Here is an 18,304-nt window from a genome sequence, read left to right as displayed (position 1 = left end):
TTTTGTTCAACTCTTTGAGTGAGGTATGTTGCACAGACTTAACTTATTAATATTGATTTAAATGTTCATTGTTCTTAATACATGGGTTTCTATTTTTACATTGTTCAATATCATTGCAGCGTTTAAAAAGAATATATTTGTTGGTGACCATTATTCCGATCCAAATGTAAATGGTTAAAATGTGCAAAAACTGCACAATATGCACGTAACATATAATTGTAATCTAAATGGAACATATGTCGGTCATAAAAATATAACTTAAATGTTGGGATGAACAGAATAACAGGTTTATGTTTTATTCAAGAATTTCACCTGCCAAATACCAGATAACTGAATTATGGATCTTGTTGAATCTGAATTTTAACATCGTACAGTTAAGATCGATACATTAACATAGATAGAATCATCCATCTACCACCTGCAGTACACACCCTCGCGAATACCCATCTACCACACACCATTCAGCATAAGCCACCAAGCACACACCATCCAGCACAGCACAGTTGTAATGACCACATACAAAGACCCACCCCGTAAAGCCTTAACAGAAGGTTGGGGCAAGTACTGTTAGCGAGCACTTTTGAGACTGGAACGGTACACGAAGGGGTGGGTGGCCTGCTCCATGCCCGGCCGACATTGTCTCCCCAGTGACGATGTTTACACGTCGCACCACTCATTTGAGGCTGAGTCAACCTAGGGGAGGCCCAGGACAGATTCAGATAATCGTCACTCGTGTTGGCCGTGAGCTGGAATCAAACTCGGGTCGCCGGGTTCGTAGCATGGCGCGCTAACCGCTGCACTACCACTTACCACACACACCTACAGGCACAAACACTATACAAGACAAATGATTCGCCTTTATAGCCTCATAACGAATATTCGAGCAAATGCTGTCAGCAAGCACCGATTTAAGACCTGTCACAGTGCGCAGAGGCGTGGCGTGGCCAGAACCACCACAGCTGCATGTCCTATACAGTACTTGTACCCGTTCACATCGGAGTTGGCCTCGCAGACCCATGACTAGATTTAGATACCACTCATCACTGACGTTATCTATGGCAGGGAATCAAACTCAGATTGAAATCAAATACTTGCTGTAAACGAAAAAAACCATCACAACAGGCAAATGTGTGCAGGCTGGAAAGAAATACTGATGACGACACAAAAATGTGCTCAAAAACTGCAGGAAGTTCAGAGATGGTGCAAATTAAATTACATTTCCAAATGCATAATTTGGAGTGTAAATACAATTTCAACGCTTAGCAACTCCCACGATGTTTTAATGTTGCAAACGTTCAAAGCCATATATATAATTATCGCATACACTCAATTACACACCGGTCTTGAACAACAACACTATAATAACACCCCGTTTGAGAATGTTACCCGATACGTACCTTGTTAGCGGTGGCAAGATAAATGTCGAGGAACCTGAGCCATTCAAAAACAAATATGGGCTTCTTGGCATCGGTCACTTGTGCCAGGGCTTCCTCGTTGAGCAACAGACTGTGAGCCAGCTCCATCGTTTTGTTACGGAACCCGAAGGCGAGATGGAAGAAGTGCCACTTGCTCCAAAACTCTTCAAAACCAAATCACGACATTCCGCTCCAGCCGCGTTGGAAACTGACGGAAGACAACATTATTGGCGAGGCATGGAACAAAACATTTAAATAGAATCAGGCTCGCAAAACTAACACGTTATCTTTAACACAGTTACAACGTATATGTCTGTCTGACACGCATCAGAAAGTGTCAAGTTAAGAATCTTTATACTGGAAGAATTCGACGAGCTCTAAAGCTCTTTTTCCACAGACGCCCAGGAGGTTTGTGGAGGGCCCCGACACGTGTCCAGCGGCCGCCAGGTGAGCCAGGTGCCTTCGTTTGATAACAGGCCGCAATCCTGCGGATGTGGCACAGAAGAGTCGAGACCGCTGCAGTGATCTTGGTGTAAAACGATGCCGGAAAACGCCGGCCCCAGGCCTCCTGGCGCGATTCCCGCACAAGACGTGCAGACTCAGTGACGCTGCGCCACGAAGTTGGGCGCATACCCCCGTCACCCCCATAACGTCACCCCCATCACTCCTCAACATCACCCCTCAACGTCACCCCTAAACGTCACCCTCAACGTCACCCCTCAACGTCACCGCCATAACGTCACCCCCATCACCCCTCAACGTCACCCCTCAACATCACCCCCATAACGTCACCCCTCAACGTCACCCCCATCACCCCTCAACGTCACCCCCATCACCCCTCAACGTCACCCCTCAACGTCACCCCCCACTCCCCCCAGTCCCGGTGTCTCAGCCCGGCCCCCACCCCCCCGCCGGTCTTTAGGCCCGAGAGTCCCAGGGTCCCGGTGTCTCAAGGCCCCCGGTGTCTCAAGGCCCCCGGTGTCTAAGTGGCTCACGCGGGTGGACGGGGGAGCCGGGGGGGCTCTCGGCTCCCCCCGGGCCGCGCGGGAGACGTCCGCCTCCTCGCTCGCCTCACCGCGCCGCCCGCTCAGCTGCCATCGAGGCGGCCAAGAGACGGGGCGGGTGGCCTCGTACCGTGAATCCGCGACACGCGAAGAGCGCGCGTCGTAGTCTCGGTCCCTCTTCCTCCTGCTGCTGCTGCGGGGAGAGCCTCTCTCTGCTCGGCGGCCACGACGCCCGAGGCTGCGGCTTCGTCCTCCTTCGGCGCGGGGTGGGGGCGACACAAACACTCCTCGCGTGACGTCACGCGCGCGGGTGACGTCACGTTAGGCCGGCCCCTGGATCCGCGTCATCGGCTGCCCTCCCCCCACCCCACCGCAATTGCGGTGGGGGATGACGTCGCCGTGAGCCACGCTGCGACTTGTGCCTCGTGACGTTGCGGATGACGTCGGCACACTTGGGGGCAACGCGCACGTGGTGGTGATGGGTGGTGGTGATGGATGGTGGTGTTGGGTGGTGGTGATGGGGTAAAGTGTGGGTACGGCCAACCCTTCCAGATGTCATCTCCCTCGAGATCGTGAGTTCGATCCCGACCCTGACGACGCCTGTATATTTGGAATTTGCGTATCTCTCAAGGTCCTCCGGGTTTTCCCATCAACATTTAGAATTAACGTCGCGTGATTAGAGTATTTAGCTGCTGTTATAAATATCCACACGATAAGCCACTTCTTTGAACTACGGGGCCGTCCATAAACGACGTCACGCACCTAGGGGGGGGGGAGTCAGACATTTGTGACGATGTGTGACGAGGAGGGGGGGGGGGGTTGAGAAATGTGACGTCACATCAAAATGCGCAACTTTAAATAAATATAAACACGTTCTAGTTAATTAAATAGACTTTTTAATAAATGTTTTCTCCTACAACATCAGAGTGCAGCGGCACATTAAATACGCACTACAATGACAATAGTTTTAAGCGATTTGAAGCATGTTTTATTTTTTGAGGGGGGGGGGGCAGAGCTTTGTGACGTCATATTTGAGGGGGGGGGGGTCTGACTTTTTGTGACGCCATGTAACGATGGGGGGCGGGGGGGGGGTCAAAAATCGTCCAAAATCGAGTCACGTCATTTATGGACGGCCCCTAACATTTACGATAGCCAGGTCTCTTCTGAAATAGAGCTATGTATAGCTCAGTGGGCCTTACCTGGTAAAATAAAAATTTGTTTCAACACACCTGGCTAGCGTGAATGACATACCTATCACCAGTGCCTCCCTTATTACAGACCAATTCAGACCTTATTGGTCACCCCGTGCCCTTATGAATCAGTGCTCGTCCTACAAAATCCCATAAAAAGGGAGAAACGCAAATAGACAAAACAAATTGCCCGTATTGAAACGGCTGTACGCCATATGGACCTGAAAACTCTATTTCCCTGCACAAGAATATGGAGTAAACCGTATGGGTTGACAGGTACGGAATGAGTAGTAGAGGCATTTCCACCAGCAGCGAGTGACGTGAGCAGGACATTGCAGGAATTGCACCTTTTACCGGTAATAGATTATGAAAGCAGTTTATCGGTTATAGTTCTTATCACTCACCGGTGAGCTGTAGCTATAAACCCCCGACTACAAGTACCAGACAAAAAAAACTCCCCTTTGTCAATAACAGGTGTGTAGTGACATAGAATCGGTCACGTATAGCAGCATAGCGCTGGCTGCTGGCAGGGAAGGGGATCTGTAGCTTACAGCAGCCCTGACTGACAGCAGGCCACGTGATAGACCAGAGAGGGATCGAGGAGAAAGGTCACGGAAGGGGCACATCGAGAACCCGCTAGGAGGTTCCACAAGGGGGCGTGGCTGGGGGCGGAGCCAGGCCACACTGACAGTATAAGAGGGGCCCCGGGAGGGGACCTCGAGGCTGTCGTATGGAGTGGGATCCCGTCGTGCTGCTGGAGTCTTCACCGTCGTCTTCACCATCTCGGCGTCGCCAGTCAGGCAGTCTACCAGCTGTCCTGACTGGGAACTGTAGTTACTAAGTGTTACTGTCAGGCCGTGTTAATAAACAGTGCCTCCTACTCTTCATGTCTCTGAGTCAGTCACTACACATGTATAGAATGGGAGGGGGGATGGCCCTTCTTGATAGTACCATTACCCGCTATTCGCCACTAAGTGATGGTGAACAGCTCCTGTGGCAGGCTAGTTGCACTTTGAGGCCATGTGAAGTGTCGAAGGCTCGCTGAAAGGTCACAGGACAGACCCAGGTGCAATGTGTTGGCTGAGATGACTGGCAGATGCAACGGCTGTAACCCCTACTGTGCCAACTTGATGCATTCAGCCGCCCGGTGCTCCGCACGTTGTTGTGAGCGTCGCTTCTCTGCTCTCCGTTGTTGCTGGAGGGTGACTGCCTCTAACTGCCCAGTAGTGTCCTTCACGAGCCTCCTCCACAGAAGCCGATCTTGACCCCGTTGGTACTAGTCTTCGGCAAGTACACTCAGCTCCACATCCTCCCATATCGCATCAGCTCAATCTCTTATCCAGCCCGTGTCATGCTAGTTTAGCCCCCTCTATCAGGCCAAACAGAAGCTGCTTGGGCATGCGGTGGCTGGGCATACGGGCGACATGACCCAGCCAACGCAGTCTTAATAGCACACAAAGTCAAAGACTCCCCCGCTCCCCCCATATAGCCTTGACAGACTGTTGGTGCAAGTGCTGTAAGCGAGCACCTATGAAGGCCAGGAAAGGGGGATTTTGATGCCAGGTACTTCGTGGACGCTTTTTGTGCTTGCACGATGATTGCTTTGTTGGAAATGGGCAACACAATTTGGAGAAGTGTGCTCTGGAAATCACCTTGTGTCCATTTTCTTATTACGAGTATAAAATGTGTATATATATAAAAAACAGCCATAATAGTTTTTTGGGTTAGATCAATTTAAATGTGTCGTTAAACCCATCAACACCCGGCATTGCCAATTAGTAAGGTTTGTCACGTAAACAGAACATGCCAATTCGTTACTAATACAGCACACAGGTGTGTTGTTACAAATTCTACTAATTGACTGTGTCGGGTAGTGGCGGGTTTAACGACACATTTATATTTACGCGATCTAACCCAAGAAACCTATATTATGGATGATATTGGTCGCAAAAGCCTTCGTGTTAAAGTATATAAAATAGCTCCGTCAATGGACTTCTGAATAAAGCCACCTTATACTGTCAGTCAATGTTGAAGGGTTCTATGATCGATGACATCCCGCATGACTCGTCAATACGGTGTAATGGTTGGGAATGAGGTTAAATACTGTGCCACCATACGGGTAATAAGCATCAGAAAACATTGACGCAATGCAGTTCAAAGAAGAAGAATAAATACCAAGCAATATGTTTTCTAATATTTAATATACTTATTACCAGTCCACACTACTTTCTTTTCAACATAGAGTAAAATTGTGTTTACACACGACCTATCAGTTTTAACTTACAATATACGGGTTACAAGTCTAAAACATCTCTGCAAGATGTGACATTCCTGTGCACATACACTACTTAAAAAATAGTTCACCACTGTAAGCTGGTCACAATAACTGTGCATTATTGAATTAAACTTATGAAATGAACTTTCCAATCACATCAATACCCACATTACACCAATTGACCTGCACGTATACATACACATGTGCATTGATACATTACCACTGTGAAACTGAACTCAAAGCAACAAAGTCACGCCAGTATAAGGAACTCAGCTGAGAACTTAGCACCAACTACAGCCGCACGAATTGTTCCATATTAATGAACTTCTGCTTATATTATTACAGTAACTTTAGGTAATAATAATATTCATTTATTACTGTTAATTTGCTTTCCGAATAAAATTTTTTCTAATTGTCATTGACTGTCACTCAAATGGAAAACAATCATGAATGATGAACCGAACAGTATTTTCTATTTAAAATATGCTTGTGACATTTTGTCCGTGTGTGTAAATTTTTTGTTCATAATATATTTATATTAAAGGTATACCCGTACTAGCTGTTAACTTTATTTAAAAAAATATTTTAAACAAAATATCGAGCTTATCAAGTCAAGTTCATTTGCGTAACCAGGTGAGAGCTCATGAGACCAGGATGAGTCTCACAGCAGTGACCCGTGTCACCAACATTAAAAACGCAAAATAATTTAAAGTAAAACAACGAAGCAAATATAAATCATTGCAAAAACAATTGTCGAATTTTTTTTTGTCGAAAATATTGCGCGAACATAAATTAATGTCAAATCATTAAATAATTGCGGCGTCAGCTCAAGCGGATTAGTTTTAGACTGATCAAATTACAATCGAGATTAAGTTACAGAAACAATAGACATATGATGACTATTGCACTGATCGAAACAATATCACGCAGGCCATACCCAGCAGTATTACCCCTCCAAAACAATTTAAAATCGACTGCTTGATCAAAGGCATCTCTTTATTAATGCTGTCGATTTTAACCCGAGTTATGTGCAACCCGATACACCCATATGTAACAACATGGCTTAATCTCCCCACCAGCCATATCCTCATGTGGGTCTCATCCTGAGACCGTCATCATCGCATGCTGTGTTCTCTTCTGATCGTGCCAAGTACTGGTGGTTTTAATTAGGACAACTGTGGAGTGTTAGATTTGTGTTTGCAATGAAATCCCTAGAGGTGGTATTTTAAACATTCATACTTTCATCCTCCCCAGGTGATCAGATTTTCTATCATTTGCCATTGACTATTTCATTGCATATGCATTGATAGGCACTGTGCCATACCAGTAAATCATTGACGAAAAGAGAAAAGGCTTCTGTCAACAATACAGGTGTTAAGAAGTTCAAACACCTAACAGACACCACACTTACTTTTGCTAATACAAATACGGTATGCTCTGACAATGTGTGGCCAATCAATTTCAAGGACAGTGTTTTCATTATGAAAACAATTATTTGCATGTTTTACCACAAGCATGCGTGGTTAAAGCAGACTTGATACCCTTTAAATAGGTGTCTGATTGGTGTTTCCACATATTAACACCTCCTGTATTTTTGCTAGAAAGCTTAAAGCCTTTTTTTTCTTTTTTCATCATCTTGATACTGCCAAAAAGTATCCCATAGATTTTAAAGAATTGATGTGACAATATAGTTTTTCATTGTTTTATAACCATTTTCTCAAAAGCACTCAATTTAGTTTTATTATTTAACCAGTATTACCGTCTGTCTGTATTATTCCATTTCCTGGCTGCGACTCTTCACCAATCACTTTATAGATGGCATGAACACAAATTGCCAATTTGTCTTGAATTATCATGAAGCATAGCCTTGATCTTAAATTATATCACATTTGTTTTGCAGTATTTCAATTAATCCCACTACACAGAAATGGTACCACAATATCGTACGTGCAGAGAAAAACCTACTGCATTAAATCCATGTAAACACAAACATTTTCACGAATTGGCCCTGTACTGACAACGAAGGCCTCAAAGACGATTCAACAGAAGAGTAAAAAAAACACATGAAAACCCTGGTAACTTAAAACTAAAAATCCTATACCAGACACACTGAAAGTATTAAACAACCTGAAACATACGGTTTATTTCTGTATTTACAGTACAGTATACATGTGTAGTGACGTATATTAAGTCACTACGGCGCTTAGCGCCAGCTATTGAGAATAGAGAGGAACTACGTGTGTTCGAGCCTCTCGCTGGTTCCGGTAACGGGCAGAGAGAGGGCACGCCAGGACATGATACTCTGGGTGAACCTGAGAGGGCACGTGACCAGGACAGGGTAACGAGGGGGGCCCGAGGGGGGCCCGAGGGGGGCGAGTGGGACACATGACATGCAGCCTAGAACCTTCTGGTAGGATCCAGAAGGGGGTGTGGCCGTGGGCGGAGCCAGGCCACGCTGAGGCGCATATAAGGGAGGTCCCGAGAGCCGATCAGGGCTATTGTCTGGAATCAACCCGCCATGCTACGTCGCTTCGGTCTTCGATCGTTACGCTCGGCTCGTGGGTCAGGCAGTACGTTACTAACCTGGTTATGTAGATACCTCGTTGTAGTGTAGTTACCCCGTTGTGGTCTTAGTTACACGTGGTACTCACCACATTTATGCAGTTACCCTGTCAGGGTGTAGCAATAAACGTGTTGCCTCCAAGTTCAAGTGTGTGTTTCCGTGGACCCCACTACACATGTATATAACACAGTGTTTAGTTATTTGCTTCAATGTGCGTGCTCTTCGATGGTGGTAACCATTTTGGTGTTTGATCATTTTATCAGACAGGTTTTATCTGTGACGCATGGTGTGTGTATAAGTATAACAATATTTAGGAGGTATAACTACAGAATGATAAGACACTAACTCCATAATCGTGAACACGTTCTACCTTATAACTATGAAAACCATGCTAAGGTGTTGGGCAATGGCTCTTCTATCGTGTAGACAGCAGAATTGTGTGGCAGTGAGAATTGTGACTTGTTAGTTGGTGATAACGTTTGCAGTTTGGTGTCTAAAAATACTGTACAATAAAAAAAAATCTGTTGGAATATAGCTTTCGAAGTAGAGAAATGATAATGAAACGTGTAAAATACAAATGAATCCAAGACACGAATGTGTGCAAGAAACTTTAACACTGAAACTATGAATGTAAATTTTCAATTAACTTTCTATTACAAACGGGAGCTACGGTATTTCTATTGTGAATGCATTACACGAACATTTTATTGTAGATTTAAAGTTTGATTGGTACTGTATCTTCAAGGAAATTCACATCTAATCCATAGGCTATCCAGGACAATGTTTCCCAGCAGTACGTGTATAATCAAGGCAATTTGTTGGGGGGTGTTTAGTTTTTGGGCCACATGAGCTTTTGTGGATGACACTCACACTCACCGATAGTGTCGCGTTCCTCGGCCACATTCATTTCGCAGGAATTCCCTGGTGAAAGTTTGGTAAACTGAAACAAATGCATTGCTTGCTTGATTTTATATTGGCCACAATCTAGCAAGGCAGTGCATCGTCATTTAGAACTTTATTGCGCATTCATATTCAGGTAGATGTTCATAATTTCTGTATTTAAACACCTGCTGCTTAATATTTCAAATTTCTTGCTCACACCACTGCTGGTGGAAGGGCCTCCTCTAGAGCGAACTCCAGAGGGCGTCTGTTCTTCTCTTGCACGCTGACCACATGTGTTATCAGAATATCAGAATCAGATTTATTTATACTGGAGGAATCTGATGCGCTATAAAGTTCTTTTTCACAGATCTCCAGTCGGGGCGGGTAAGAACGTTACACCAACAAACAGTACAAAAGCATGAAAGGAGTGCAAAGCACAAATAGGTAAAAAAATCACCCAAACACATAAACCTAAACCATCCCCATCCTACCAAACAAAGCCCACGGACGTATTAACTTATTGTTGAAAAGCGACCTGGCAACAAATGATAGCTCAACAAAGTAGCTTATCATTTGGACATTTATAGCAGAGAAATAATCTAAATAGTGGGCGTACTCACGCTTTATTCCAACACACACGTGACCTTCCGATCGACTCGCGGTGGCGAGATGTTAACTACCTCACCTGGTATAGAATAGGTCGTGAGTTCAATCCCGACCCTGACGCCTCCTGTATGTTTGCAGCTTACATGTTATTCCTTTGGTCGAGCAGATTTTTTTTCCAGGTCCTCCGCTATAAATTTCCACACAATAAGCCACTTCATTGAGCTATCATTTGTGGCCAGGTCGCTTCTGAAAAAGAGCTACGTAGCTCAGTGGGCCTAACGTAGTAAAATTAAATAATAGTTTGCAGTTTAGACTCACTGGTGTACCCATTTACCCTGCTGGGTGCAGAGGCAGTGGGGGAATGTTAGAAAATTGCACCCTTTTTGCAGTGTCACGCCGGGAGATGTAATTCAACCAAGCGACCTGTGGATGGAAAATCCATTGTGCTAACGATTGCACTCCGACATTTCCCATGTTTAATATGCAAAATGATGTAAACACGATTTTGTTCATTACCTCTTCTGTGGTACCAGAAAAATTGGGGACCCCCTCTACCAGGTCACGCACGCTGTCTCACCTCAAATTTGGCTCCTGTTACAAAAATCCCCTTGTGGTTCACTTCAGGGTTTTAACACTTTTTCACGAAGCGCATACATTCAATTTCATATTCTTGGCTCACATGCATACTTTGTCTTGGTGACTTAATTTTATACCGTGAAAATACTTCTAAGAAGCATTTAAACAAATTAGGATTTTAACTTGCTACAACAATCACACGTTTAGGCTTATACTCGTTTACCTTTGTTATTATTACCTTCTTACAACCCTGTCTACGCATAATGGCATCCCTTGTAAAGTGACTACACATGTGCTCTTGTCTGGCATAAATATATTATTTTTCGGTAAAGCTGGCTGTCTGTAATTGTGGAATAGGACTCACTGTACATATCCTGAGAACATTTATGTTTGACTGTTCCACTGAACAAGCAGCCCTCAGTAAAAAAAAAATGTGGCATTTCACTAACCAGCATACCCCGAGGTTGGAATTCGTGCACCTCGCGTTACTGAGGCTGCATATTGAGTTGTTGGTAAATGCACGGTTAAATACTCAACTTTAATTTCTTGCTTGATTAATCATCAGGTTGTAAAGGGCTGTTCAAAAACCCTCAGTATTCTGACAATAAAAGCAACCAGTCTAAGACGTAGGCTTTCACGACCAATATTATCCATAAAAGTTTTTTTTTGGGTTAGATCGCTTAAATATGAATGTGTCGTTAAACCCGCCACCACACAGCCAATTAGTAAGGTTTGTCACATAAACAAAAGATGCCAATTAGTTACTAGTTCAGCACACCGGCTGTCGCCTGACAAGCCTGGTTGTGACTATCGACAAAACGTCACAGTACTCGAATTGTAAATGTTGTGGGTTTACTCTCCAACACACAACCGGTGTGCTTAACTAGTAACTAATTGGCATGTTTTGTTTATGTGTCAAACCTTCCTAATTGGCCGTGTCGGGTGGTGGCGAGTTTAATAACACATTTATATTTATACGATCTAACCCAAAAGACCTCTTATGAATAGCAGCCAACTCATTTAAAATCAAAAGACACAAGCAGACAAATTGTCCCATTCACATGTCTTTCTTTACACATAAACGGAAAAGTCATTCTTAAACTGCCCATCGGCGAAACGGCCTTCTAAAAGTGCACAATTTCAGCAACATTGATTCAGCACAACAAACTCTGGAGTGGTTTCGACGTGCAGTGTCTCGTTAGCAGTCAGGCTTTGCTTGGATCAATGTTGGGGAATTTCCATATTTTAAAGACGAGTATCCTCTCTTTAAGATGGGATTAGATGGCGGTGCTTGTACAGGCTTGTGGTGTTTGGATTTGTGCTTGTTTACATTTTCAGCGTATACTATATACATGTGCATATGTGTCCCAGACTCTGCGTGTGTGTGCAGAGTTTTGGTCAAATTTACCAGTTTAAAATTAATCCGCCTCCGATTTGAAAGAAATGCGATCTCATATTTGGTGACTACAAAATAACATAATCTGATTAATAGATTGTTTGTGCTTCCTTTCATAACATGAAAATGGATTAGGTTGCTTTGAGCCTTGAAATAATGGCACAATTGTGTACTTATGTGGAACACTTGTGTTTGGTCATGAAACATCTCAGATTTAGAAACACAGGAGAGAGACATGAGAAAGACACATAAGCTAAAACTAAACACTTTTTTTATTTGATCAGGTAAGGCCAACTGAGCTATATAGCTCTTTTTCAAAAGTGACCTGGCCACAAATGATAGCTCAATGAAGTGGCTTATCACGTGGAAATGTCTTGCAGCCAAATACTTTAAGCGTATGTTTCTAAATGTGGAGGAAAAAACTGGAGAACCCGGAGAAAAATCCACGTCACCACAGGGAGAACATGCAAACTCCAAATATACAGGTGTCAGGGTCGAGATCGAACCTATGAACTCCTGCATACCAGGCGAGGGAGATAACACCTCACAGCCACCGTGGCAGAAGTTAGGAAGAAACCGAGAGAGGCATATGCAAATACAGAAATGCAAACCACAGTGGTACAGAAATATTGTACAAGCAGTGACAGAGTGAGATACTAGAAATGGAGCCATTCGCAAAAAAGAGGGAGAAACACAATGAGACAGCGTTACGCAACAAGGCAGATATAGAGAAAACATCAGCGAAAGTGAGAAACATGGAAAAACAGAAACAGATAGTCACAAATATCCCACGAATAGGCTCAATTGACTGTTGTGGAAAGTGCTGTATTCAAGCACCTATGAAGGCCAACGTATAAAATACACACACACAAATACATCAATACACAAAGACACTCTCAGGCAAACACAGAGAAAGATATAATTTCCATACAGATACAAGATACTCAAACATGGAGACATCTAGAAACAAGTGACATCTGAAGTCTTACTTGGTGCACTGGCTCCATATGAATGGATTAAAAACAAATAAAAAAGCAATTGAGTAATGCGCATTCGGTATTTAGAAGAGTGAAACTCCACTCATTTGCGACCATCACTTGCTCGACTCCTTTTGCTTTTCTCCATTGGTTCAAATAAAAAAAACTGCAAAGACCGCCACCAGCACTGCTTGATTCTACTGTTTAATTCACAATGTCACTGACGTCAGACAGAACTGGTCATGACGGGGACAGACAGAGCCTATTATCCGTGGGGTCTGCAGATGTCTGTGTAGAGTCAGGGAGAGAGGGCACAGTGGGGAGCGGCGATGTCGCGGTTAGCGCCGTGCACTACGAACCCGGCGATCCGAGTTCGATTCCCGCACACGGCCAACACCGGTGATGAATATCTGAACCGGTCCTGGACTTCCACTAGGTAGACTTAGCCTTAAATTCGAACCTCGTGCGATTTGTAAACATCGCCACTGGGCAGACAAAGGTGGTCGGGCGTGGTGTTGGCCACCCACCCCCTGGTGTGCCGTGTCGGCCTTCATAGGTGCTCGCTAACATCACATGCCTGAACAGTCTGTTAAGGCTACTTTCGAGAGGGCACAGTCCTGGTGGGAGGCTGTGATGCATGCACGTTGCTACCAACAAACACGGCAGATCAGAGCACCACACGTTTATCTCGGTCGCAGAGATCTGCGACCGAGATAGAAGAAGGTGCTACACTCATCATGCTGTCTGCAATTTCCCACAGGCAACAGCTTGAGTATGCAGATGAAATGTGAGCACTGTCAGAAGCTCTGCTCTATACCTAAAACATTGATATAGATGATAATGATGACGATGAAGATGATTATGAATGTGAATATAGTTTTTGTCTGCTACTGTTGTCACCAGTCACTGTTGATGCTGCAAGATACGGTGCACAACATGGCACTGCACCTTTACCCTGCACTCCAATGCATTGCACGACTGCACTGCACCTCTACATGACACTACACCACTGCACTCCACCACTATACTGCACCACTACACCGCTACACTACACCAAACACTACACCAAACTCCTGCTATACTGTGCGAATACACTGCACCACTACTACACAACACCACACTACTACACAACACTACGCCACTTTCACCATTCTACATTATCCATTATATATAATTTTTAGCCGATAAGAAGGTGTACACCAGCCTGTGTGTATGTTGCGGCAAATGTTACATTGGTCGAAAAGGTTGTAAAATTAGTACACGAATTAAAGAACATCAAATATTTTGACTTTAAACTTTCATGACTGCAGGAATTTATATTCTATGGTTCTTTCGGTAAAGTCATGTAGATAGAAAAATAATAACAATAAAATAATAAAAATGAAAATAAAGTGAATAAAAACAATATCACGACGTTTCGATCGCAACACAAGCGGTCGTCATCAGGAATAGGGAGGTTAGCCTCTGAGGGAAAGCTGTTTTTAAAGGTTTAGAGATGGGTAGTAGGTCTACATCAATCAAAGCATTGCACCTCGCTCCACACACCCACACTGCTGACGGTGGAGGTGGACAAAAAAACACAAATCAAGTTATGACCCAAAGTGGTTGATGACATCTTTACAATGATTGCTGAGTTTAAAACCGTCGTCTCAGTTGAAATTGTGTCTGGGTCTGTATATATGGATGGCTTCGTGAACGAATATTTGTTGATAGACAGTCGTCTTGCAAAGTACCATCATCTTAGAGAAATAAATTTCGCGTGAGCCAGCTGCATTAAAGTAATGATCAGCCACAGCAGAAGTATTGGTCCTGCCATGTTTCAGATCTGCCTTATGTTCACGAACATGGTCTGAGACATGCCGTTTGATTCCCAATGTAACTGCTGCCGCAGATACAGCTGAGTTTGTCGACGCCGGGATATTGCATATCAGGAATCTTGTCCTTCACAGATGGGATCAGGTCACGGATTTTATTCACTGTGTTAAATCGGACCTGGATTTGTGTTTATACAAGATTTTGGAAATATTTTTGGTTATCACTGCTATGTAAGGTAAGGTGATCGTTTTGATTGGATCATCAGATGGCTCGTTCCTCACAGTTGGGGTGATGGCTTTGCGGATTGTGTAGTCAGAATATCCATTCGCCTTGAGAGCCCGGTGTACATGTTTGAGTTCACTGGTCAGGTGTTCATGGTCAGAGATACATTGAGCTCTATGGTGTAGCATTTTGATGAGGGAATTCTTCTGGGATGGATGGTGGTGGGAATCAGGTTTTAGGTAGGCGTCAGTAAGGGTTACTTTCCTGTAGACAGTTGCTCATTGAGCCATCTGGTCTCTTTTTGATTCAGACATCTAAGAAGGGTAGCATGCCATCCTTTTCTACCTCAATGGTGAATTTGATAGCTGGGTGTATGGAATTGATGTGGTTGAGGAATTGTTCCAGAGCCAGTCGGCCATGTGGCCAGATGACAAACGTGTCATCCACATACCTCCTCCACAAGGACGGGCGTAGAGTGGATGCCTGGATGGTGTTCATCTTAAATTTTTCCATGAAAATGTTGGCCACAACCGGAGATAAGGGAGAACCCATTCTTTTATTTCATTGTTATTATTTTTCTATCTATGTGACTTTACCGAAAGAACCATAGAATATCAAATATTAAATATTCACAGACGCAGATGTCTGCGGTTGAACACGCATGTCAGGAAGGGCACACAATTTACGCTGGTGAGATTAAAGTTCCGTGTAAAATGTATTATTATTGGCAAACAATAATAAGGGAAATTAAATTGAAAAAAGGAAAAACAACGTGAAGAGGGTGACTTGTTATAAACCAAGTGCTGCCCTAAAACGAATTAAGAACAAATTATCATTATGATGCTGAATTAAGTAATCCTATGAAGATAATGCTTAAATAGATTCATAACATCAATGAACTCTGCCTTTTTAAGTTAAAATAAAACATTATCATAATTACAATAATGTGAAAAACTAATAATCTCTTAAATTCACCTTACCTGCATATTCCAATCACAAAAAAAACAATCACCAAAAAGACAGATAAATTACACCTTACGATATAACCCTAGGGGATTTTGTAAACAATGAAGCTTTAATGTAACTAATATCAATCATGACTAATACAACACACTTCAACATAACCGATTGATATTTTCACCAACGATGAATCAGTTTCACCTTGTTACACTATTTAACCCTGTCACTAACAACCGGTCAATCTGCATTCAATTCTTTTGATCAAATCCGGTTCTCCTGCGTTGCTGATCTGATGGTGGCATAGCACCTACTCCAGGAGCCAGATCAGGAAGTGCATTCACTTGATATGATCTCTTGCTATCGCCTGATGACGCTGGTTTGTACTCGCCGTTGAAATGTCACACGAAAAATTGTTAAATGTTGCTCGCTTTTCAACGTAACCAGTTGCTGAAGAACAAAACCAACGGGCACATATGTCCAACTTGACTCACGGTGGACATTACACCTCCACGATCTAACCCAGACGTTACACCTCCACAATCTAACTCAGACGTTACACAATCTAACCAAGACATCACACCTACACAATCGAACCCAGACATCACACCTGCACAATCTATCCCAGACATCACACCTACACGATCTAACCCAGAATAAACTATGAATCGGGAGGATCATGGTGTGCAAGGATAACTACGTACAATAGCTGCTGGTGTGCTTGCATTAACCCAGGTTACAAATATAATCAATTCCTCAATGTATTTTTTTTTTATATATTTTAGAATTATAAAAATGAATCAGTGCTGTAAGTTATCATAATATGGTGACCCACTGAATGTGGAGTACTAACACAAATTTACCATCACCTGCCTTTGGGCATGGGACTGCAGTAAGGTGTATCTCCAATGTCCTCGCGTTCGACTCAGAGCGCAGACTCCTGGGCGGGCGACGTGGGGGTGAGAGACACGACGTGGTTGTGCCGGATCAGCGGCGATGCCTCACTGCCCGAGCGCCCGTTTATCGGCGTTTCCATCTTGATTTCGGCCAGTTCCTCCACGGCCGGTGCGGCTGCCTCCTCTCGCTCCGTGTTGGTGTAATGCAGAATCCCAGCGCCGATGGCGTCACCTTCAACATTGAGCACGGTGCAGGTGCGGTCCCTGGCAATGGAAACGCAAGTGCAAGCTCATCATCATCATTATTATTAATTCAGGAGGGTCCTGCACAGGTTCACAGTGAGGAGGGCAATGGTTGCGACTGTGTATTCCCGAATGGGTAACTTGCGAGCGATTGTCAATAATTGCGATGTTTAAGCAATGCCGGTTACGTTGTATGTTTTATTAGCTGTGGCAGAAAACCAATTCAGAACAAGGGGAGAACACACAAAGTCCACACAGAAAGACGCCTGGCCGACTTCTGAAATCAGGTCTACCTTGGTGTAACTCAATCCCAGAAGAACCATCGACCATAAGCCGTAGTAAGTTAATAAAAGTATATGCAAATATGGCAACCTACCCTCCTCCATTATCTATACCTGTCCCTCCCATCACAATTTATGTTTATCAAATATTTCACCTGGATAATCCCTTGAGATGGAACATCTCATTTGCAAGGGCATCTCAACCGTGTTTCAAATCCAAAACATTCAATCACGAGCAAAAGCATCCAGCTCACTGACCCACCCTGTAGCTCATGAAGTATTACATGAGGGTGTAATTGCTTATTAGGTACTCATTACAATCTGATCACAATAATCCGAGCTAGTATCAGGTCTGATCTGACTTTTATCTGATACTTGCTCGGGTTAGGTCATACCCAAACTGTGCACCCCGAGTATAAACTATAAAAACAAATTTTTAAAAGTAAACAATTGATTTATTTGACCAGTTAAGGCTCACTGAGTTATATAGCTCTTTTTCAGAAGCGAACTGGCCACAAATGATAGCTCAACGAAATGGCTTATAATGTGGAAATTTATAGCAGCCAAATACTCTAAACGTACATTTGTAATGTAGCTCTCAGAGACGCCATCTTGTCTTCTGTATATTTATTAAGAACGAGCTTTACTACCAGGCTTTGCCCGGGACTTGGATTCTTGTCTTGGATTAATACATGGCCTACGCGGAGGGTTGGGGGGGGTGCGTGACGTCAGCAGGCACACTGCGTAACGCTGCTGCATGCGGGTGACATCACAGATGTGACGTCACCGCTCACTTGCCGTGCAATATATTACATGCATTATTGCGCCCCACCCCCACCAAAATACAAAAGTCTATTTTTTAACTTTTTGCATTGTGTACAGTCTGGAAGCTACCCACATACCAAATTTTAAGTTTGTTGCATGTTGGGAAGTATGCTAAACATTTCGAACAGACACACATTCACAAATTTCCCTTTTATATACATAAAGTCCATATATTTCGATT

The 18,304-nt window shown here is 43.7% G+C and overlaps 2 protein-coding genes across 3 annotated transcripts in view; both read right to left on the bottom strand.

Annotated features, from left to right (window-relative positions):
* Window positions 1-2,723, bottom strand: part of LOC144728982 (HEAT repeat-containing protein 5B-like) — a 47,343-nt gene extending 44,620 nt beyond the window's left edge. Inside the window, exons 1-2 of one of the 2 annotated variants that reach the window (XM_078608789.1) lie at window positions 2,550-2,723; window positions 1,398-1,623 (exon numbers count right to left, since the gene is read on the bottom strand). In XM_078608789.1, the coding sequence (XP_078464915.1) occupies window positions 1,398-1,523 (126 nt within the window). In that variant the 5' untranslated portion in view covers window positions 1,524-1,623; window positions 2,550-2,723. The remainder of the gene's footprint in view (window positions 1-1,397; window positions 1,624-2,549) is intronic. The other variant, XM_078608788.1, reaches the window with a different exon arrangement.
* A 3,082-nt stretch (window positions 2,724-5,805) lies between these two features.
* LOC144728981 (neutral amino acid transporter A-like) overlaps window positions 5,806-18,304 on the bottom strand; it is a 46,378-nt gene continuing 33,879 nt past the window's right edge. Inside the window, exon 8 of the mRNA XM_078608787.1 lies at window positions 5,806-17,038. Coding sequence (XP_078464913.1) covers window positions 16,804-17,038 — 235 coding nt within the window. The 3' untranslated portion in view covers window positions 5,806-16,803. The remainder of the gene's footprint in view (window positions 17,039-18,304) is intronic.

The sequence above is a fragment of the Lampetra planeri genome, chromosome 30, assembly GCF_965212315.1.
Source record: "Lampetra planeri chromosome 30, kcLamPlan1.2.h2, whole genome shotgun sequence".
NCBI lineage: Eukaryota > Metazoa > Chordata > Hyperoartia > Petromyzontiformes > Petromyzontidae > Lampetra > Lampetra planeri.
Note: the sequence above shows the minus strand (reverse complement) of the source record. Positions and strands in the feature narration are given on the sequence as shown.